This window comes from Prosopis cineraria, unplaced genomic scaffold (assembly GCF_029017545.1).
Source record: "Prosopis cineraria cultivar Desert tree isolate PC_DT_omini unplaced genomic scaffold, ASM2901754v1 PC8, whole genome shotgun sequence".
Lineage (NCBI taxonomy): Eukaryota > Viridiplantae > Streptophyta > Magnoliopsida > Fabales > Fabaceae > Prosopis > Prosopis cineraria.
This window is the reverse complement of record NW_026555339.1, coordinates 4172282-4195359: the sequence shown is the minus strand read 5'-3', so window position 1 is coordinate 4195359 and position 23078 is coordinate 4172282. Positions and strand designations below refer to the sequence as shown.

General features: G+C 33.5%; 3 protein-coding genes and 1 pseudogene across 5 annotated transcripts; 1 reads left to right on the top strand and 3 right to left on the bottom strand.

Moving 5' to 3' along the window:
• The first annotated feature begins 1876 nt into the window (after window positions 1–1876).
• Window positions 1877–4365, top strand: LOC129317851 (ADP-ribosylation factor-like protein 8c). The gene is made up of 7 exons (XM_054962251.1): window positions 1877–1958; window positions 2070–2154; window positions 2687–2768; window positions 2857–2889; window positions 3008–3129; window positions 3822–3983; window positions 4096–4365. Exons 2-7 carry the CDS (start codon window positions 2117–2119, stop codon window positions 4211–4213), a joined length of 555 nt encoding a protein of 184 aa, XP_054818226.1. The 5' UTR covers window positions 1877–1958; window positions 2070–2116; the 3' UTR covers window positions 4214–4365.
• On the bottom strand, window positions 3887–5274 carry LOC129317850 (15.7 kDa heat shock protein, peroxisomal-like). Of its 3 annotated transcripts, none has more exons than XR_008595066.1 (3): window positions 5009–5274; window positions 4546–4904; window positions 3887–4297 (listed from the first exon to the last, which is right to left on the bottom strand). XR_008595066.1 is itself a non-coding variant. In XM_054962250.1 (2 exons), the coding sequence occupies exons 1-2, from the start codon at window positions 5145–5147 to the stop codon at window positions 4621–4623; spliced, it is 423 nt and encodes a 140-aa protein (XP_054818225.1). In that variant the 5' UTR covers window positions 5148–5272; the 3' UTR covers window positions 4468–4620. The 3 variants fall into 3 exon arrangements, 1 of the variants encoding a protein (XP_054818225.1); XR_008595065.1 differs by having other exon boundaries at window positions 4471–4904; window positions 5009–5272; XM_054962250.1 differs by lacking the exon at window positions 3887–4297 and having other exon boundaries at window positions 4468–4904; window positions 5009–5272.
• A 3416-nt stretch (window positions 5275–8690) lies between these two features.
• LOC129318870 (plasmodesmata-located protein 7-like) lies at window positions 8691–10976 on the bottom strand. Its single transcript, XM_054963846.1, is given in 4 exon segments — window positions 8691–9077; window positions 9194–9304; window positions 10019–10052; window positions 10055–10976. Coding segments are annotated over 4 exon segments (843 nt in total). The 5' UTR covers window positions 10745–10976; the 3' UTR covers window positions 8691–9069.
• A 3427-nt stretch (window positions 10977–14403) lies between these two features.
• LOC129318793 (nudix hydrolase 18, mitochondrial-like) lies at window positions 14404–16063 on the bottom strand (annotated as a pseudogene).
• Window positions 16064–23078: the final 7015 nt, after the last annotated feature.

The following is a 23078-nucleotide window of genomic DNA, read 5'->3' as shown; positions in this document are numbered from 1 at the left end:
AGGCTTGGATTTGGATGCAGGGTTTATAGTTTTATGATTCAAGATAAACTATTAACATTAAGACGCGTGTTTAGGTTTAAGGTTTAACATTTAGGAATAATGACCCAAAGAGCAAAATTTAGGATATAAGGTACCCCTTCCATCCCAAATTATAAAATATTTTTGAAAGAGTTTTTCCATCTTAAAATATAAGACATTTTAGATAAATTAAAATTTCATTAAATGCGTCAATTTCAATATTACTATTTTTCTATCTATAATTAATTTTAATTCTTTCTCTTTTCAATATATTAAATGTAGGTATTTTTAGAACTTTATATTTTTATTTTGAAAAGATAAGGTTGTTAGATATATTTAATAAAGTTTATTAGTATATGAAATTTTTATCTACAAGTGTCTTATAATTTAAAATGGAGAAAGTAAATGAAATAGAATTTAAAGATTCAAACTTAAAATGTGATAACTCTGAAAATCACCCTTTCTAGGTGGTCATTGAGAAAGTCAAAGACTTTATTACGATTGATCATGTTTACAAAAAATTAAATAAATATGCCAATTTTCTAGCTCATATCAAGTGATAATTTTGATATTATGATTTTTGACAACATACCTCCTAATTGTCAAAACATTATAGTTTTATATATGACCTGATATGATTTCTTTATATGGTTTTTTCATTGCCTTATATTAAAAAAAATTGGTTAGACACGTTGGGCTTGGAATTTAGGCTATGTTTAGTATGAGGTATTGATAGGTTGGGACTAAGACTAGTATTGAAGAAACTCACAGATACAATGTTTGGTATGATGGATTCTTTAATTCTTATATCTGATGAAACTCATGCAGACGGGATTAATGAAACTCATATAGACGGGATTAATGAAACCCATGAGGGAGGTGGGATTAAAAATTTAAACCTGAGATTGAATTTTTTTAGATCAAAATACCCTCAATTTTTTTACACATCTGGCCTTCCACCTTTGTCTTCTCCAATCTTGCAGCCACCGGCCAACGCAAACACCTTCTCCTTCTCCGATCTCGCAACCACAACCTCTGAATCTCGCAACCATCACTGCGTTCTCCTTCCCTCGATCTCACAACCGCCAACCTCTAGATCTCACAGCCATGACCTCTGGATCTCGCAACCATCACTGCATTCTCCGTCGCCGATCTTGCAGACACTGTCATTTAGATATCAGAATCACTTTTGTCTCCATCTCTCACAGGTTCAAACTCAATCTCCCTCTCTCAAAAGATGCACAGTCATGAAATGGAGAAGATGAGCTTGCGCTGCCATGATTTTCGAGAAGGTGTTCCATTTTTTTTTTATTTTAAGGGTAGTATAGTCTTTTCATACTTTATATTTAATTGTAAAACAAAATAAAAATAATTATTCTTTATAAGTATTACCTTATACCAAATATAATTTTAAAGTCTTATTCCCACTACCAATTTCAATATCAATATCCTAATACCAATCCCTCTAAATTCAGGCTTTCGTACTAAACAAGGCCTTATGGTTCAAAGTTCTAGGGTTTGGAATCCAATGATTTGGGACCAAAGCTCTAAGGTGAGAATTAGAATTTGGAATTTGGATTAAGGCTTATAGTTTTATGTTCAATGAAAATATAAAAATAATTAATATTATAAAATAAACATGAAATCTCCATAAAGCCACACAGCATTCTAATATATGATTCAATTTAATTCAAGAAAAAAATATTTCACATAAATTCATGCTTTTTTAACACAAAACACTAATATCGATTAACGTTTGTTTGCCGAGTGCCTTCTCCCACACGAGGCCATGAAGGTTGCTTAGAAAGGAGCATAACAAAGCATGCAGAATATTCAGAACAGAGCGGTTGTGGCAGCAAAAGACCAGAGGATAGCAACGACAGAAAGTGATTAGCGTCTAGTCGGCGAAGTCAGAGAGTTGTGCACTACCTTCCTAGTCGGTGAAGCTTCCTGTTTTCTTCCCTTATCCTCTACTTTCATACCTTTTCCATCTTGCATTTTCGGAAAGGGGAAAAAGATTGAGGGATTCTCTTATATTGCTGTTTTGCCAGATTCAGAATCTGTCCTCAAAGGCTCAAGCTCAGTTCCTTTTAATGAAATGGGTCTCTGGGATTCTTTTCTCACCTGGCTCCGCAGGTAAGCTGTTTCTTGCCCATCCTTTCCTTCGATCGCCGATTTTTCCTTTATCTTGCTGGAAGAACCTCTGGTATCAATGTGTAAAAAATATTCATAGTTCCCTGCTTGTTATTTATTTCTATTTTACAATTCCAAGGTGGTTTGCTAGCTTGTATGTGAACACACCTATGTCAGCAACATCCAATGTGACAGAAAAAATTTTGTCCCACAGAATCAAATTATATCCTTTTTGTAGGTTGTACAATTGCTGTGAAGTTGATCAAATCCACAACTGTAGAAATGAAAACTAAAAAATACAATTTGTAAGGGGCACAAGTCCTGTAGCGGCTCCTGCAACTTGAAATTCATCCAAGCTCCCTTATCGCAGTGGCATTTGAATAACTTCTTCTCATCTATCTATCCATAAACTTTTATGAGGGACAGTGTGTGTATCTGTGTTTATTTTGTTTCATTGACTTATGTTTTTATGGATAGCACAACTGGTTTATTGGTTCCTCCAAATCCCTGTAATTTTTCTACATTTCTGTATCAGCTTATTTTTTAAGCAGGAGATGGAACTGTCTCTGGTAGGTCTTCAGAATGCAGGGAAGACATCACTAGTCAATGCAATTGCTGTGAGTTGGAGCAAATCCTGATTTTCTTTTGCTGCTTATTGATAAATAACAATATTTTTGACATCAATCATTTGATCATTTTCACCAGACAGGAGGATACAGTGAGGATATGATTCCAACTGTAAGTATTTTTTCCCATTTTGAGTAAAAAAATAAATATATATATATATATAGAGAGAGAGAGAGAGAGCATATTTGAACATTGTATAACAGAAATTTTTTCCTACTGTGAAACCCAGATAGGGTTCAACATGAGAAAAGTGACAAAGGGAAATGTCACAATAAAGCTTTGGGACCTAGGAGGACAAAGGAGATTCCGAACAATGTGGGAGCGTTACTGTCGTGGTGTCTCTGCTATTGTGTACTTCCAATCTCTAAATACTCTCTTTGCAGACACATACAGGCATATAAATATACAAGGCATAATTTTTCCTTCAACTATAATAGCTCCTAATTTTAGAACTTGAGCACAATTGGCCCGGAAGAGAGAATACTGGTCGTATGAGTACTAACAGCAACTCTATTGCATGAGAATTTAGAATGGAGAGAAATGAATTGTCACTTCACTGCACAAATTTTTGTTCAAGATACTTTAAAGTAGGTTGCCATTTCATCCCTTTCTTTGTTGAGACGCCATTCTACAGGATTGAATGATCCCTGCATATGCCTAGTGAGCACATAATTGCACATGTGTACTGATCACCTATGTCAAGGGCCAGTTAACTTAAAAGCTTAATCTATTAGAACGACTGATCCTTGCTATGAAACGTGGGTGGTAGCTGGTAAGGAATGTCTCACTGCATTGTTATAAGGGTCTAATGCTACGTCAAAGCTCAGACTTCATATTAGGAAATCCTAGAGTAGTTTCCAGCATGCATAGCCGATCTTACAGCTTTTTTCATACTGTTGTTTGACTTCTGCTAGACATGCCAGGCAGAAAATGGTTTTGTCTTTATTATGGTTTGCTGATTAGAGTGGACATAACTTTTTAACACTTGAGTACTATACCCTTTCTAAAAGATTTGTTTTTTCAACTGATGAATTGAAAGACAGTTATGTTGTAGATGCTGCTAATAGGGACAGCATTCCTGTCTCTAAAAGTGAGTTACATGACCTCCTAATGAAACCTTCTGTGAGTGAGATTCCTTTGCTTGTTCTTGGGAACAAAATTGACAAGTCAGAAGCACTATCCAAACAAGCATTGGTAGAGCAGTTGTGAGTTCAGAAAACTTGATAGAACTTGCTCTATGAATTGTTGCTCAGTTCAGTTTCCATCTCTTGTATGTATCTGAAAGATTCTTTGGATTTTCATCTTGAATCATCTCAGAGGACTTGTGTCAATCAAAGACAGAGAGGTCTGCTGCTACATGATTTCTTGCAAGGATTCCATAAACATCGATGTTGTCATTAATTGGCTTATCAAGCACTCCCGATTTGTAAAATGATCCCTCGTCCTGACCACTTTCTTCAGTTTTGGTCGTTAAGAATTGATGTGTATCTGGTGGTTATGGTCTGTTGAAGTAGTGTTCCTGTAAAGTGACCAACTGTCAGTGCATTTCATGCCTTGTTCTTAATCAACCACAAAACAGATGACATTATCCACCTGGTTACTTCACTTTGAAATAATTCTAATGTTTATAAATAAGCCAAATGAGAATAAATTACAGCATAAGAGGAGCCGTTTAAGACAGGTTGAAAGTACCACTTTAAAGACTAGATGATCTTTATTGTTCATCACACTTTCATTCTTAATTACAACACGCAATTGATTACGCACGTGATAGGATTTAGTTTATCTAAGTCCTCAATATTCTCAAACCATGATGATCTCAATAGCCCGAGTCTCCATCGCTCAAAGCTTGCTAGTGACATTAACGGCTCGCAATTTAGGCGATTTTGGAGCATCTTTAGGAACAATTACAGTGAGAACTCCATTTTCGACCTGTGCCTTAATCTGATCGACCTTAACATTTTCTGGCAATTCAATCGCGCGAGAGAAATCACCCTTTCCTGTTCCCCTCTCAGCCACATGCCAGACAGAGTCTTTCGGTTGATGCTCATCTTTCCCACCTTCACCTTTGATGTGCAAAATATTCCCATCCTCAATCTGCACCTTTATGTCGTCTTTGGTGAACCCTATTCAAATCAACAAATCGATCAGTAACATTACTGAATCAGTACCAACGCCATCAGGAACGTTGAATAATCTAAGTTGAAGAGGGTAAGATGATGTTAGGTACCAGGAACGTTAATCTTGAAGATGTGAGCAGAAGGAGATTCAAGCCAATCCATGAGAGCTGCTGATCCTGACCATTCTCCGGAAATCGGAGGGCTCCAGAAGAAGCGCCTGAAAGGGTACCCGAATAAGCTGTCGGCCATATCTGAATCCTAGAAAAGCCCAAGATAGTAGACTTGCCCGGAAAGATAAGGAAGAAGCTCAAACAGTACAGAAATTCAGTTTGGTCAAGGGTTTTATAGGAGTTATCGCGACTATCCAGAATGTTCCCGGGATCTTGTCTGACGCATATGCATGGCACGTTGACAAGAAGACGACATGATGGTTCAGGAATCATGGTGCGCTCTCGAGACTGAAATTAGAACCAGACCAGGTTACTTAGTGGGCTAATATCTGATTTGGGTTTTGGGTTTTAGTCATTATTGGGCTTTAAACGAAATGTCGGAATGGTATTGGGTTTTTTTCGATTGATTTCGTTCATAAACACTTGTTTTTGGGCCAAAATATTTTTATTTCTAATAAACTTAATTTTTTGTAATTATTTGGTATTCAAATAATTGAACAAAATTCAAGTATTATTGGGTGCTATTGAACTTGAATGAGAATAGCACCTTTTCTATTCCAACTGTTTGAAACTATGATGGTAGTAAAAGATTCCTTCCATTTTACTCATCATATAGTTTTGACTCAGTTAAAATTTATACTCAATATAATTCACTTTTTATAGTTTTTATCTAATTAAAACTCAATTTTTAAATTTTAATTTAAATAAATTCATTTCATACAATTTTTTCTGTTTAAAACATTATTTAACTTTAAAAAAAAATAATTTTAATCTTTATAATTTTATATAGTAAAAAGATTGAGTTATATCAACTTAATTTAACATTGTATTTTAACCAAATTAAAAGTATAGGTAGCACCAACAAATGTCAGTCTAATTGGCAAGAATTTAGCCTATAACTTACAAAATTTTTGAATCAGGTCCATCTTCTGATTGTTAGTAAGCAATTTGTAAATATTTTACATTTAGTTTTGATGAGCTTCTATGATTTAACTCATGTAATTTTTTTAATAAAAAAGAAAGTATAGGTAGCAAATGATTAATTTTCCTAGGATATTTTTTTGTCTGTGATGTTTTATCGTTTCAAGCTGAGGCACTTGATAGAAGGAAGTCTCCCAAACAGATCTTTAATCACATTGTTTTTATATTGACAATATCAAAACTTGTCTTGGCTAGGCAACATCCAAAGAGCCTGTACACATCAAACCTCTTTACACCGAATTAATAAGAGTTGCATCATGAACAAAACCAATCAGGAATCAACACATGTATTACCTTGTGGATAGATACGCCTAAAGCAAATGTGTCTGAAATCAAAAAGCTCTGTATTGCCATGTGAATGTGATTCTGAGGCTTCCCCTCGTTTACAAATTACAAGCCTCTGCACAATGCTGATATACAAGGGTCACCTTCCACTTCCTAACCACTCCTTTCTCTTTCATGACAACATTTAAAAATGTTCAGATCAAGAACGATTCTTTAGAGTTAACTTTCATTCGATTTTAACTCTTGCTCTGCTTCAAATTTTTAACGAGTGCTTAATTTTATAGCTATATCCTAGTTCAGTTTTACGTTGGGTTTCTCATTGCTTGGTTAATTCATTAAAGTCTAGTCAAGTTTGCATGTCATCTTGGCAACAAAAGGACGTGTTGCTCAGAGAAAATAAATTCTGAAGATATTGGGTCTGAAAGGAAAAGGAAAGGTAGAGTGAAAAGAATACACTAACACAAGACAACTTTTTTTGATTTAGAAAAATGTCAAAACTCTCTTCTTTTTTTACACCATCTTTGGTAGAAAAGTAAAACTTTTTTCACATTATCCAAAACACATTGTGAAGACATGTTTTCTTTTTCCTTAAGAAAAAGAGAGAACTTTGTGTGGGTTTGTCAGTTTGCAGTTTGTGGGGAGAATAATAATGAATGTCTGGTGAGATACACTTTATTGAGAATACTATTGAAGCATGAAAATCTGTACACGCGTGATTGCTTAATTGTGAAGCTTTGGATGGCATTCATCTGGAGGCTAGTCCACAGATTTCGTTATTCAAGGATGCTTGGCTAAAAGACATAGCACAGTACAACAAAGGAAGGAGTAAAAGTTGATAGGGCTTTTACAGTCCAAGTTTTCTTGAGGCACTTTTTTAGTCTTTTGTGTCATAGGATTAGGATCTCGAGTGGATGGATTCAATTAGATTGTCTTGTCTCGCTTTCTTATCCACTAATCACTAACAATATTGAACACTGAAATATGTATAGAGTTTGATTGGACACATAATTAAGTTATTGTTGGTGACAAAAAGATGTTGTCACTTCACATCATGCAATTCTATGATATGCACTTGTTGTACTGTAAAATATTGGTATGTTTTATGAAAAACGTCATTATATGAGACTTAAAAATAAACTGATTATACTAATGCTACTCATTTTTCTGCAATTAAAGCACTGATATTTTATGAAGCTGCTAGGACTTAGGACAATGTATGGCTGCAAAAAGAATCCAACTCCGAGCTAGAGAGGCAATTAGTGAGTTTGGATAGTGATATGATCTGTGGATCAGAAATTCAAAATCCTTACATGAAGGGTTTCTTCATACTCTAGTTTCATTTAATCTTCTATAAGACCAAACAATGCAAACTTTTCGTGTAATGCACCGAGAGTAAAAGCTAGTTTTTTTTATTTAACGTGAGTGAATATTTTAAAACTTGAATTCAAAATTTTAGAATAAGTTTGACTTTTTAGATTAATTGAACTAGTAAAAAAAAATCACTTACTCGCCATGCTTTTTTACTTAAAAGTAATTCTCAAATAAATGATTTAAAGAATTTTTTCTTCAATAACCTAGCTAACCCTGTCCCACAGGATAGGGAATTCTATGTGCATGCCTTTTGTACACTCATCATACTTCACACAACAATCCACACACACATAAATTTTTCCCCCTTTAACTTCAAGGGGTGTTTGATTGTAGAACCTCTTGTTACAAGAGGGAAGACTATGAGGATGGCAATGGGATTGCAAATGATGATTGTGCTGAAGTGATTTTTTTTTTACAAAAAATGTGTAAATATTCACAAGTGAAGGGAAGATGAATGCTTATTGGCTTTATGACAGCCGATACATATGGTACGAGAGAAAAATTGAGCTGTATATTTGTATGTTTATATTTCATAATTAAATATATTATGTAGTACATGTACGTAACAAATACATATAAAAAAAAATTAAATCTTGAAGGCTAAATACACATAACATGCATGTAGTGTCCCAAAAATCAAATTTTCTTAGAAGTACGTTGACTAATTTAATTTAGATTGGTTTGGATTTTAAAACAATAAATTATAAAGGCTAAGTTATGCTAAGTTAAAATTTAGTGACTAAATTGATAATTAAAAAAAAATTAGGGATTAAGAGTTATATTATCTTATTTTAAGATTAATCAACTAATTTACAACTTAGCGTTCAGGTTAACTGAACAAGCAATATTTAATGGGAAAAATAAATAAATATTTTCTATTACTTTTTAAAGAAGCTTTGAAAAAAGGCATGTTTAGAAAGCAAAAGGAGAATCATATGAAAATTCAATGTCCCAAAAAGATGAAGAGAGGCGCATATACCAGTGATACACGGTAAAGGGTGGACATTATAAGTGTCATGCAACTTTACAATTAAAGATTAAAGAATATTAATGATAATAATATTATAGTAATAATATATAATACACAAAGATACACGCCACTTTGTTAAAGTGGGAGGGCAAATTATGGAATCTTTTGATCTCTCGCTTTCCTTCATCTTTTTTTCTTCTTCTTTTGCATTCATTCCAATATGTGCCTCCATGATCTCTTTAATCTGATCTCTTCAAATTTATTTTTTTAAAAAAAATGGGAAGATAACAAATTGACAAAGCTAGTAAAGAAAAAAGTAGCCACCAAAAGCAGAATCATAGAAGGCAGAGACCGATAAATGGGCTGCTTGACAATCTTTTATTGTTTCTTTGATTTACTTACCTGCATAGGAAATGATTAAACCAACGAATTTTAAAAAAATAAAGTTAGTGTAATCAATGGTGCATCACTTTTTTTAATAAAAAAGAGATAAATTAAAGTGTGTGATCAGTACTTACCGCGATCTTCACAAAGCTTCCTCAAGAAAGCAAGGAAAATGATAAGTATGGCTACTCCTGCTAATAATCCTATGATTATTGCAAATGTCTTCTCTCCTTCATTTGATTTCTCTGCATCACGTAACAGCAATCAACACTACAACACTAATTAACATATCACTATTCATCTTAATATATCCAAAACCAGCTAATTAATGATAAGACATACGTTGGTATATCTATGTTTCAACAGGTGAGGATCGACACCAACGTTATATATTACAAAAAACCACTCAAATCAAGAAGCTACATTACCCAAAAAAAAAAATCACTCAAATCAAGAAGCTATCAAGAGAATATTATAAAATGAAATGGAACAATACATAAAATATTTGAATTATTTGAAATTCTATTGAAACTGAAAATTAATCATTAAACAATTTAATGTATCAATTCAAAGATTAATCGCCAAAATTGTCATTGAATAGTTACCAAATTAATTATAAATAAAATATTTTATTAAACCAATTAAGATATTAATTTAATGATTTACTAATTTAACTGACTAAGCTAACCCAATTTTGAATACTATCGTTGTGTAAGTTGATTGACGATGATGTGAGACAATAAAAAGAAAATGATGAGACAATGATCAGTTCACTGCTTCTGGTGAATTTTCTTGGTTTTACACTCAACCCACATGACATTTTTTTTTACACGATACAAAGCATAACCATTCACTTCACGAACCCACAGTTTTGCTGGATCAAACGAAGAGGAATGAGAGGGGAAGGAGGAAGAGGAAGAAGGCGGCTTGCAGAGGCAGCGTGATTAAATGGGCCTTACCGTGGGCCTTGGAGTAACCGTGGGACCCACCGTACCGGTGGAGTACCTAGCGTAGCACTTAGCCAAGAACATGTCCCCATAATCCGCTGTCCCACAATCGCTTCTCAGCCGTCCGATCGCCTCCCCCAGGCAATCCTGGCACTCCGCGAAGCTCAGATCCCCCGTACACTGGGCTACACCCCGCACCTTCCCCGACCCGCCCACCCGGAAGGGACCGCTCGAACCCGCCAGCCCGGACATGACCGCGTCCCTGCTCGACATGGCGTCCGAGTTGTATCCGACGGACGGTCCGCATTTCTTCAGCACCACCGTCTTGTCCTCGACGCCTAAGAACGTGGCGTTGTCGTACTTGACGTAGCAGCCATCGAGCTGAACGGCGCCGCCGCAACGCTGCTCGCAGAGGACGCCGGCTCGCGTGACGGCGCGGGCCACGCAGGCGGCGCAGTCGGGCATGGACAGATCGCCGCGGCATTGGTGGACGCCGTAGACGACGTCCTGAGCGCTGGAGCCGATGATGGTGAAGTTGTTGTAGGTGGAGTAAGTGGCTGAGTTGACGAGTGAGGTGAGTAGCGAGTCAAGGTTTGACTCGTACGGTGAGTTGGGAATGAACTGTTGCTGGGTGCACCCACCGTAGAGGAAGGAGTCAGTTGAGGCTAAGACTGAAGGGTCAAGGAGGTAGCAGAGAATAATGGTAATGACGAGGAAGAAAGGGCTTGTTTGGGCCATTTTAATTAGGTCGATATATGTGCGTGTTTCGGAGTGTGTTTATGTTGTTTGTGTGTGAAGAAAGATGGATGGGAACTATCTAAAAGGAGGAGAACATGAGAGAGAGTGAAATGTGTTGGTGAGGTTGGAAGCAGTTTTCATGGAGGAATATTGCAAGTGAAGAAGAAGGACCCGTGAGCTTGTTTAATGAGTTGCTTTATATAGGCAAATCCCATGGCTTGCCCGTTTCATATAAATGATTAAAAAACTTCAATTCACGTTGCGGTGTCTCAATTGTTTTCTTTTAAACTGATGTATTATCTTTTCATTTTTTTTTTCAATGAAGAATTCTATGTGTTAAGTGATCATATAATAATATAGTAATGCTATGCTGCAGCAAACAATGAACTGTTGTTGATATTTTTCATGTGATAGGTATAAAAAAAAAAAAAAGAAACTATCATTGGTTGAAAAACTTGAAACCTTGGCGATTAAGATAAACTTGTTAGAAAAGTAGGCAGTAAACAAATAGCAGACTAGTGCTTTTTCTAGCTCTTTTCTCAGTAACAGTCACGGTAATGTAACATCCTCCAGAAAAGACTAGAGTTATCCATCTCTTTAACTTTCATGAGTTTATTATTGAATATATTACTACTGTGAAAGATATTGGCTTTAAGGCCTACCCAGTTAAAGTTCTTGAGAGTTGTAAAAGAGTCTCTTATTTCTGAAACCATATAAAAATAACTTTTATAAGGTAGTGAAAAGAGATATAATGAACTTTTATCAAGGTAGTAAAATAAATTAAAACATCAAAAGTCTCTGGTTTCAGAGCAGAGCCATGCCATAGCCCTAACTAATCAACTTTATTTTTACCCCAAAAAAAAGAAAAAACTTTTGTGATGGGTGGGACAGGTGATTCGAATCCTATGATAAACTCTGTATCATCTTTTTCCTATAATTTTCCATGCAAATTTGTCCAAACTATATATAAATGAACAGTCAACAATGCACAAACACAACAAGTGATCAGTTCAGATTTCAGAATACAAGAAGAGACAGTGAAGAAACTTATCCAAAGTAATAACTGGAAACAGCGAGCTAACTGGTCGGTCATGCATGAATCTACTGTAGAACTCATCAGAGAGAGCTTTAATTTGAAGAAACTATATATTTCTATATATAAAACATTTCTCTGCTCAATAATTACGACAATGGAATCTATGTATGGATTGGAAAAGCAAGGAAAATAGTGAGACTAAGATAAGACTCCAACACTTTGCTTATTAGGGGAGAGAAAATGCTTTTGGAATGACGACAGAACAAGACAACTGTGATGCCGCACTACGCCAACCCTCCTCGTCACCCTCACCTTTAGCAGCCTACTACAATAGTTCATTTTCCACTGCTGAACCAACCTTGTTGCATCATCACCTAAATGGCCTTATTGTTTATATCCATCGGTTCAGTATCACACAATAACTCAACTGATTCACTCTTCTAGTTGGTTTGATATATACACAAGTTACATATATATATATATATATATATAAGGTCTCTCTCTCATGTGAACTTCAACAGCAAGAAATTAAAGTGGGACTCCAATCAATGGTTTTTGGAACAAAATCATATGCTCACGGGAATGCTTATTGTTTAAGTTTAAATCACAAACGATTTTACTGCAGATTAATGCCTGCTACTATTTTCTTGCATTTCTATGTATGTCGCAGTTTGAAAATCACACATATGGTCCCCCACAAGGACCCCTACCACCACTTGAAACTCAAAGGACCATCATATACTTATATGATCCAATGAGGTTCTGCATATAATGTGTATTCAAATCACGGATAAAGATACAGAAGAAAGAACAGTACTTTATACTGTTTCTGAACTCAAAACTTGAAAGTATCATATCTTAAACCTCATTTTAAGCTAAGTTAGTGTATATATTATGGGTGAACTCTATCTATATAGAATTGATCAAGATTTAAAGGTAGGCTCTTGGAGATGTGATGGGTATGGGGTAAGGGCTAGACATGTTGAAGAAGACATGCTGAGATTTAATGCGCAGAGATCATTCTCTCACGAGAGATCAAGATCGGACTAGTGGTCATTTTTTATCTTTCATTTTTTCTCATAATTTTTTTCCTCTGTTGGTCTAGTACATGGAAACACACACATACACTTAGTCACAAGCAGGAAGTGGAGAGAAAGGAGAGTGAGTTTCTTTGTCAAAAGAGCAGTGAGAGAGACAGAAGAGGGAAGTGTTGCTTTCAGATTTGTCTCAATAAATTTATGATGCCTTGTCTTTGTAATGTGCATGTTGTGAAATATGTTGCCTTTCTTGTCCTCCACATCTCTTCATTGGCCAGCCCACACTATGTTCGGGCAATATCAATGCCCCCTCATCAATTTGTGTTATAATTTCAGAAAGTATGAGCCAAAAACATCACTATAAAATTATCTGAAAATTTAAAAAATCAAAAGTATAAAGGCAACCATATTCAATCCAGACAAGTAGAATGGAGATAGACTAAAATTCATAAATTCTTATTAGTGAAGGTTCATAAAGCCATGTGAAGCGAAGAAATAGTGATAACTTTACTTTCAAACAATATATTGACAGTTTTAATGTTAAAACCAAAAACCTTTTGAATGACTTGTACATTTTAAAATTAAAATTTCACAGAGAACGTGATTTATACTCTATAGTTTTTATTGACTCTTCAAGCGAGAACTTGTATTCAATAAAAATTGATTCAATTGATAAAAATTTGACCTACAATTAACAAGATTATGAATTCAAAGTGATAATTTTATTGATAAACAATTTATAGGTGTTTTTTGGAGTCTTGAGGCATGTCTCAATCTCTCTGATGAGCTATTAGATGTACCAAGTTATCAACTCACCTAATTTTTTTTCTAATTAAAAAAAGAAATGCCAGAACTTGTGGAATGAGGAAAGGACGGACCGATAGAATGATATAGGATGGGCTATAGACACAGTTGTAGCTAGAAAGCATGCAGATTCTGACTTGGCGCTGAAAAGGAAAAATTTTGTTGCGGCCAGACCTAAGGCCCTATCCTACCACAAAGCCCATAATACTTGACAAAAATTGCTGGGCCTTTACAACTTCTTCTTGTTTTTTCTTTTTAAATATGCCTTTCTTTTACTTTCTTGGCGAATTCTTCAAACTTCTGTTTTTTAAAAAAATTTAATAATAACCAAGGTTGGTAAACAAATGGTTATCTTTATATTCTAATTCTCATTTCATGACATCTGATATTTATTTTGAGAAGCTGAGAGATTTTCCTCCTAAAAAGAAAATGCCAATATGACTTCATCCTCAAAACCAATGTTTGGGATTGGTGTATGAGGGCTTGAATTTGTAATGTGCACATAATAACTATCAAATCAACAGGCATTGGTCATAGAACGAGTGATAATGCCGCGCTTAAGCATAAAATTCTGGATTTGAGTTCATAAAGATATAAAAAACATCCTTAAAAAAACTATTTCTAATTGAATCCAATAATACCCAAGTTTGACCAATAGAACAAAAAAATTTAGAAATAAACTCGTATTTGTTTTCATCTCTTTTCTTTTTGGTTGAGTGAACTTGTGGCTTGCGTTTCAAAACACACGTGGAACCAAAAAAGCCAGTGAAATTACAACGGAATTTTGTGAGTTATAACAAACCCAATAAGTTGAAGGTTTCTAAATTTCAAGTTCTCAATCACTTCATACACTTTCTAGGTCAATTTACAGCGCCGTCAAACCCACACCACAGCTTCTCTTGCTGATGGCACCAAACTGGAAAACTAATACTACAGAGGGGGGGGGTGTTGTTTCTTGATTAATAACTAATCAGAATCACGTTGGCTACATGCAGGTACATTGAACGTGAAATTCCTGATCGGTTACACGGACGGAATTGACAATTCCCTCGTCCTTGTTTGGATCCCTACTAATTCCGCAGCTGATTCCTTCGAGACAAAGCCAAGAAAAACAGCTCCATCTTCTATCCCATCCTCCACAAAATTCACTATTTACAATTCTGATTTGAGTTGTGACTCATCATCTTCAGCTGCATATCTTGGAGTCTTGAGACGATTCACCAGTCTGTCTAATGCATCTTTCATCCACCAATGTCTACAAACTTCTCTTGCCTCAGCCACACTCATCTACTCACGCACAAGAACAATTCAATCAGACTCATCTCGATCTCATTCTCTGTTCAGAGAAAAAGAAAGCTGACCAACTTGGATAGAAATGAAGTTCGTAATTCATACATACCCAAATTCTTCACGGACGTTTTGCTCTGGCCAGAACTCAAGTTGCTCCTGAACAAGAAGGGGGAACATGTAGCCTTCATAGAATGAATCATGAGTTTTGCTCTTGAAACTCCATTTCCCCAATTTACCCTGCTTCAAACACACACAACACAACAGATCAGAGCAGAGCATTTTAGTTTGTTGAATTAGGGACTTCCATGGATATTGATCAGTAAAAATAAGTGTCTAGAGCACGTGGGGTTACCTCAACAATGCCTCGCACACCAGCTTCTTCAATGGTCTCTCGCAAAGCTGCCTCCTTTTTGGATTCGTCCAGTTCCCAGCCTCCCTGTAATGGGTCAACCACAGGACATTTTTAATAATGTAGAAAATATTGTGTTTGTTGCGTTGTGCCTTGTCTCTTGGGGTGTGCTTTATTGACTCAGATTTCTGTACCTTTGGAAACAGCATTCCGTTGCCTTTCTGAGAACTGATAACTAGAACTTCTAATCCAACTCTTCTGACTCCTTCAAACAAGCTTCTTCACCGAATTTATATCGGTATGGTATACACCTGCATGATTATATTGCAAACACACGAGTTAGAAACTTCATAACCAGTGAATTTCTTCCTCCAGTTTCTTCTGTGTCATGGCTAAATGGTAATAGAAGCTAGAAAAGCTCGTGTATTTTACAGAAAGAGACAATCTTTTTTTTTTTTTGCTGGGAAAGCTTGAAACTAGGGATGGATGGGGACCCAGATTCTGTGTGAAGATACTGTGAATGAGAGAAAGAGACGAACCCGACGACTTGACGGCGACCTTTTCTGTAACGCTGCAATTGCCGGCCGGTGCGAGAGACCAATACGACGGCATTATCTTGGGAAACCAGAGCCACCATTTTGATTCAGCTACTTAATGAAGGATTTGAGAAGGAAGAGGACTCGAAAAGATACAATGCACAGAAGGGAACTGAAATTACAGAACTAGAGGAAGGCAAGTGTGTTTGCGTCTATGTGGGGATGGTTAGCGAAGAATATCGGGAATTCGTGATAATAAAGGATGCGGGGTTTGAAGAAGGGGAAGAAAGCAAGCATATTTAATGGAAGAGAGGGGTGACGTGTGGTTCGAGGTTGACACGTGTGAATGACGTGTCACGTGTGTTCCTATGTGGTCTGGCTGTCTCTATCGATATGTGGCCAGTGTAGGCTGGTGCCGCAAAGCCATCAAATTTTCCTTTGCCTGCGGAATAATACAAAATAAAAGATAAACCTTCGAAGAAGATGTCGATAAATATTAATTTAGTTGGTACAGCGAAATTCATATACATAGCCTGATATATCACATTATTTATATTTTATTTAATAAAAATATATTATATATATAATTATTTTTAATAACTTTATTTTTTAAATAGAATGTCTTTAATTTGTGTTTTTTCTTTTTTTTATCATCATAAACGATAAAATTAATTTATACTTACAAACATTTGAAAGAGCATATTTTTATTTGTCAAAACATGGTACACCTAATTCATATAATAGTTTTTATTGAAAAAAAGAGAGGAAGGCATGCTGGAGCCTTGAAAAGTATGGGAAATTAATTTATCTAGTTTTTTTTTTAAAAAAAAAAAACTTGTAAGGTGTTGGACAAAAGGGAGAGAGAATTGCTTAAAGTTTTTTAATTAACCAAGAAGCAATACTTATGCTTATCCAAAAAGGAAAATATAGCAAGGCTTGTCTTAAAAGTCATCTTCACTCTTCACTCTTCACTGGATTGAGACAAGCCCCAGGAAAATGAAGTGTAAATGTTTGGTTCAAAACCCAGAAAGTTGGTAATTGTCGAATTATAGAAATCTGAATACTTGAGTCTTAAATTTAAATACTTCTTGATTATTTTTGTAGCTGTGTCGTTAGCAAGAATTTCCTAGATTTTGTAGATCAAACAATTTGAGAGACAAAGTAACTTTTACATATTTTTATTCTTGAGTTAATTCTCGTAACTATACGATTATAAGAAAATTTGTTTAATATGTTTGCTGGTGAAGTGAATTAGCATTGAAGTGAGGAGAGGGAAGAAAATCGGAAAATAACATATTATTATATATACTTAATGAATCACGTTCACCGTTTGAATGGCAGAGAACAGAAAGATAAGAACCAGCGAATATAGATGCATTTTCTTGGTTGCTAGATTAATTGTTTTTAAATTAAATATTCGCAATACACGACATGAAATTTTAAAAAATAAATTGCAATATTTATAATTGTTAACAAAATGTGGGTTGTAAATTGTATTAGGTAAATTAATTTTTCAAACTCTCATATTAAATGAAATTTGTAGTTTTCACCTGTTTTTTTTTTTTTTTTTTGTCAATACAACTTAATTAATCCCTGGTATATATCATAGTCAAGTGTGACCATGAGAAATTTAAAAAAAAAAAAAAACAAAGCGGTACTTAGCCACTCACACATGACTTGTGCTGTACAATCTGAATTACACCTCCTTCAGTTATCAAAGTTTTTTTATTAATTTCTTATGTACGAAATACAATTATAAAAAAATCCTGGATTTAATTCTGGGAAGGGAAATTAGAAAGGGTCGAAGACATTGAAAGTCAAACTTTTGGACGACACGTGGTCATGGCACATTGTATTTGCTGCTCAATTCGCAGAGCAGTGACTTTTGAAGGATTCAGCGAGGCTAAGTTCAATTCATTTTCCTTGTCCTTCCGTTCTTTGTTTTTCCCTTTTGCTTTATTGAGCTTTCATATAATTTAAAAAATAAAAAATAATCAATTAAATTCAACTTAGGTAATATGAACTCTCGTCATTTAAATAAATAGTTAAAAATTTAAATCTCAATTCTTATACTAATAACATAATTGAAAGAGGTCACCATTTTTTTTAGGATTTTTAAAAAGAGAATATTTATAGACAAACTTACTTCTCATGTTCAAAAAGATTAAAATATATATAAAAAAATTATGCTCCGGATGTCAAATATTCCAGAGTATCTATTAGATGTGAAGCCTTATCGATGAGAATAATGGCAACAAAAGTCTTATCCAGCAAAATTATTAAAAAATAAAAGTACCTAATAAATTGCTTAGGCATTGAGCTCAATGCTAAAGCAATAACATCATCTAAAAATTATAATTATTAATTAGGTAGTATTTTAATTTTTTTTTGTTGGAAAAAATTTTAGGGCATAACATTTTATTGCAGCGATTCAACATTTTTTTTAGTATTATTTAGTCAAACCCAATTAATATCTTTTTAAACAGCGAGCAATATCATTTATCAAATTTTAAATGGAGTGTTCATGAATAAATTAAAAGTTATAACAGTTAATCATGATGTAATTTTTTGATAATTAGATTAGCATCAAGCACAAATCCACAAGTCTTCAACTTTACAAGTTGCAACGTAAGCTAATCAAATTTAATTCTGAATTTAATAATTCACAACACATTAAATTCATGCCCCGTCCGTTATTAAAACTATTTATATTTGATTTTTAAGAGGTTATTTAAAAAAAATAATATGTCCATTGTCAATCATCGTAGAGCACACCTTTCTAGAAATTTATATCAAAACAAATAAAGGTTAAGACATCATTTTCAACGCCACTATATTATTGGTGATTGGTGAAGCGTGCGTGCATGTTACCTACTGAAATTGTCATATCTGGCATTTATATTTCTCACTTATTTTATAAAATTAAAATATTTAAATAAATACTCCCTTCATCTTAAATTATAATACACTTTTAAATAAAATCTCACGTATCAATAAAATTTATTAAATATATTTTACAATCTTATTTTTTCAAGACAAAAATATAAACTTTTAAAAATATCTTTCATTTAATACTCAATTAATAAAAGAATATTGAAAAGAAAGAATATATGGAAAGAATAATATTAAAAAAGTATTATTAATAAAATTTTATTTTTATCAAAGTATCTTAAATTTTGAGATGTTGAATCTTTTATAAAAATATCTTATAATTTAGGATGAAAGGAGTAATATTTTTTCGGGTAAACATAACTTTTAATTCATGTACTTTGCTCACATTTTGCTTTTGGTCCCTATACTTTTTTTTTTATGTTTTAGATTCCTACACTTTTATTTTTCATTATTTTTATAAAATAATAAAATAATAAAAATAAAAGTGTAGAGATTTAAAATATCAAAAAAATATAGGAATCAAGAATAAAATGTGAATAAAATATAAAGATAAAACATTGTATTTATCCTATTTTTTCCCTGCTCAGTGTAGGCCATGCTCTGGTTTGTATTTGAATTTTAGGTACTCCTTATTTTTAAGTTTTATTTGTGACATAATTTCGGGGGAGAAAATTATTGAATTCTCAGGAGTTCTGTTCAATTGTTCATCGTTGACTTTAACGTGTGAACCTCGCCGAAATTTGCTACTTTTTCGCTAATTTCATATTTTAACTTATCCCATAGTGGCTGGTGTTTAAAACTAGTGTCATATTTTACATTATCTCATACTAACTAGGGTTTAATATGCCAGTAGTATTATCATATTAATAATAAACAAGGTATTAAAATTTGAACGGTCATGAAACCATTTAAAATATTGATTCAAATATTAAAAATTAAAATTGTGATTAGATTAATAAATCATAAGCAAACTTATCGTAAATAAATTTTTTTATTAAATCGATTAAAATATTAATGTAATAATTTATTGTTTCAACCAATCGAGTAGACTAGTTTTATTTTTTAACTCTTCTGATAACAAAAAAAAAATTAAAGTAAATTAATTTTTATTGGAAAACATTTAAAAAAATGCTAGAAGTTATTTTAAAATTTGAAAGAGGGATCCTTTTTGGAAGTTGCTTGGAGGCCCACACGACAGAGAGAGACAAAAAAAAGCGGCTGATGAGGGTAACCTAAGTTTTCAGTTTAGACGCAATCAAACATATTTGTTTTCACTTCGTGATTTTAGGTCAGGGTGTGGTCGGTTTCGTTTTAATGACATTGCGTCTTCCTCTATTCATATTTGTTTTCACTTGTTGATCTCAGGAATCAGAAAAAACTCAAAAAAGGTGAAGACGATTGAATCACGAAACGACACATTGTTGCCTCTAACCGTCCATTTCAGATGAAGCTTAACCGTCCATCTGGTACGAACATTTCAATAGTATTAAAATATAATTATTGACCACAAAGTGCCAATTTTTCTTAAAAGTTTTGGTCTCACAAGAAGGTTATAGTTTGCTATTTGCTCGGATCAAATCTTCCAAATGTTGCAAAAAGAAAATCTAATTTAATTGAACCTTCAAATTGTAGAATAGAGTATAGGATTAAGATGTAAAAATACTTATTAAGTGGTCTTTAGGGGCATCCAATAATTTAAAATAAAAAAAGTATAAAGATACCAATAACGTTATTAAAATTGGCGTAAAAATTATTAAACCGTTAACTTGCCCTGATGACATTAATTTTTAATGTTAAATGCTAACTATACTTTTTCAATTTAAAATAAAAAAAGTATAAAGATACCATTAACGTTATTAAAATTGGCATAAAAATTATTAAACCGTTAACTTGCCCTGACGACATTAATTTTTAATGTTAAATGCTAACTATATTTTTTCAATGTTAAGAAGGATAGGAATCCCCATAACATTACTTTGTTATGTGTAATAGTGGCAAAAATTGATCACTATTGCACCTAATGAAGTAATGTTATAGGTATTCATATTCTTTTTTCCATTTTAGACTACTGAATGCTTTTAATCAATGATTTTGTGAGTATTTTTTCTTATTTTTTAGTCCATGTTAACAACAATTGACACAAAGTAAGTGCAATCAGCATTTAACATCAAAAACTATTGACATCAAGACAAATTAATGGTTTGGTCACTCTTGCACCAATTTTAATAATGTTATGAATGGTTTTACTCCTTTTTTTTCATTTCAGGTTACTGAATAATTTTGACCAACTACTTAGTGAGTATTTTAGCACCTTAACCATAGAATATAACAAGCTGCATATTTTGCTTAGATATTCATTCATTTAACAAGCTATGAATTGATGGAGATATTTCACATATGACATAAGTTGGGTGGTTTAATTAGAGAAAAGATAAAGGAATTATCTGCAATCATAAGATACTCAATAAACTTAAAAGGAAGTTTTATCAAAATGCTATAAGACTAGTAATACTGTATGATAGTAAATGTGAAGCTTTAATGGAATAATAATAGCATAAATTTAGAGTGACAAAGATAAGAATATTGAGATGGATGTGCGGATATACACATAAAGGCAAATTCAAAATAAGCACATACAGAAAAAGTAGACATCGCATCTATTGAAGGAAAAATGATAGAAAATCATTTGATATGTTTTGGATATATACAAAGAAAATCACAGGAGGCACATATGAAGAGAGTGAAATAGACAACTTTAAACCCTGTCAAGAAAAGTAGATGAAAACTAAAAAGAACACTTTTAAAAAATATTGATTGAGATCTTTTAATTAATAATATTTTTAAAAATTTAATAAATAATGTCATATAATTCATGTAATCGATCCCAGTGAAAAAAGATTTATTATTATTGTTATTGTATTCATTCATTTAACAATAACCACTACATTAAACATTGATTTGTGATGACCATTTTTTTTGGACATTATAGTGTGAGTGGACGTTGAGCTCTCCCGCCAAACCTGCTTCAACTTTTCTTTTTAGAAACACGCTTTTTTCCACTGCCACTCTTCTAGAATTAACGCCTTTGACAATTTGTTCTAGGTTTGCTAGGGGTTTCAATCATGCCATCAATTGTGAAAACTGATAGCTATGCGATTTAATGCAATAGAATCTTCCATTCACCATTACTCTCAACAGTCAATAATGACCAGAATCATTTGCGATTGCTTCCATTCCAGGTTGTTGAATAATCAATGACCCGATTTATTGTCAATGGATTATATGCAACTGCTTATATACTCTTGGCTGGTATTTGCCTGTAAATCGGAGGTTGCATTTCATTGCCGGCACTACCATAAGCCTTGTCACCCCGTCAATGGGGCCATTACAATTCCTACTTTTGTTTTCCCCCCACTCTTGAGATCAACTAGATAACAGTATTCACTCTTACTCGCAATGTAAAAACTAGCTGAGTTCGTTTTAGTTATAAATGCAGGACCTTAATAATCAATATCATTTATTTCTTGCATTTATTATTTTTTTTCCTAAACTAACTCTAGTGGCTGCACATGCGAAGAGCAGTTTCCAATGTAAATAATTAAAAGAAATATTTTAAAAAATCAACATACATTTTTTATAAATAATTAACTTACCAAATTTTATTAATCTATATAAATTACTCCTTCTGGTCTTATTTAGAGGGCAGAAGGAAAAAATTTTTTTATCTTATTTATGAGTCACATTATTAAATTTTTTCTTTTACTTTCTATTTAGTTTTGAAAAGAAAAAAAATATTATTGAAGTGTGTATACTTAATAGAGCCAAAGTTAAAAACTTATTAAATTTTAAGACAGAGTTAATAAATTTTAAGTTTTTTCTTGATACTGATAAAATATATTGAAAGTGACTTATAAATAAGATTACAACAACAACAACAACAACAACAACAACAAGCCTTTATCCCACTAGGTGGGGTCGGCTACATGGATTGCAAGACGCCATTGTGCTCTATCATTTATTAAGCTTTTAGAAATATTATTAATTAAGAGATCACGTTCAACAACTTCCAAGAGTGTTCTCTTAGGCCTTCCTCTACCTCTCTTAATCGGACTCAAAGTTATATGTTCCACTCTTCTCACTGGTGCCTCCCTTGGTCTTCTTTGTACATGCCCAAACCATCTCAACCGATTTTCTACCATTTTTTCCTCAATAGGTGCCACCCTCACTTTTTCACGTATGTGCTCATTTCGAATTTTATCTTTACGTGTATATCCGCACATTCATCGTAACATTCTCATCTCTGCTACTCCAACTTTATGCTCTTGCTGTCCCGTTAGAGCCCAGCATTCACTACTATATAACATTGCCGGTCTGATAGCAGTACGATAAA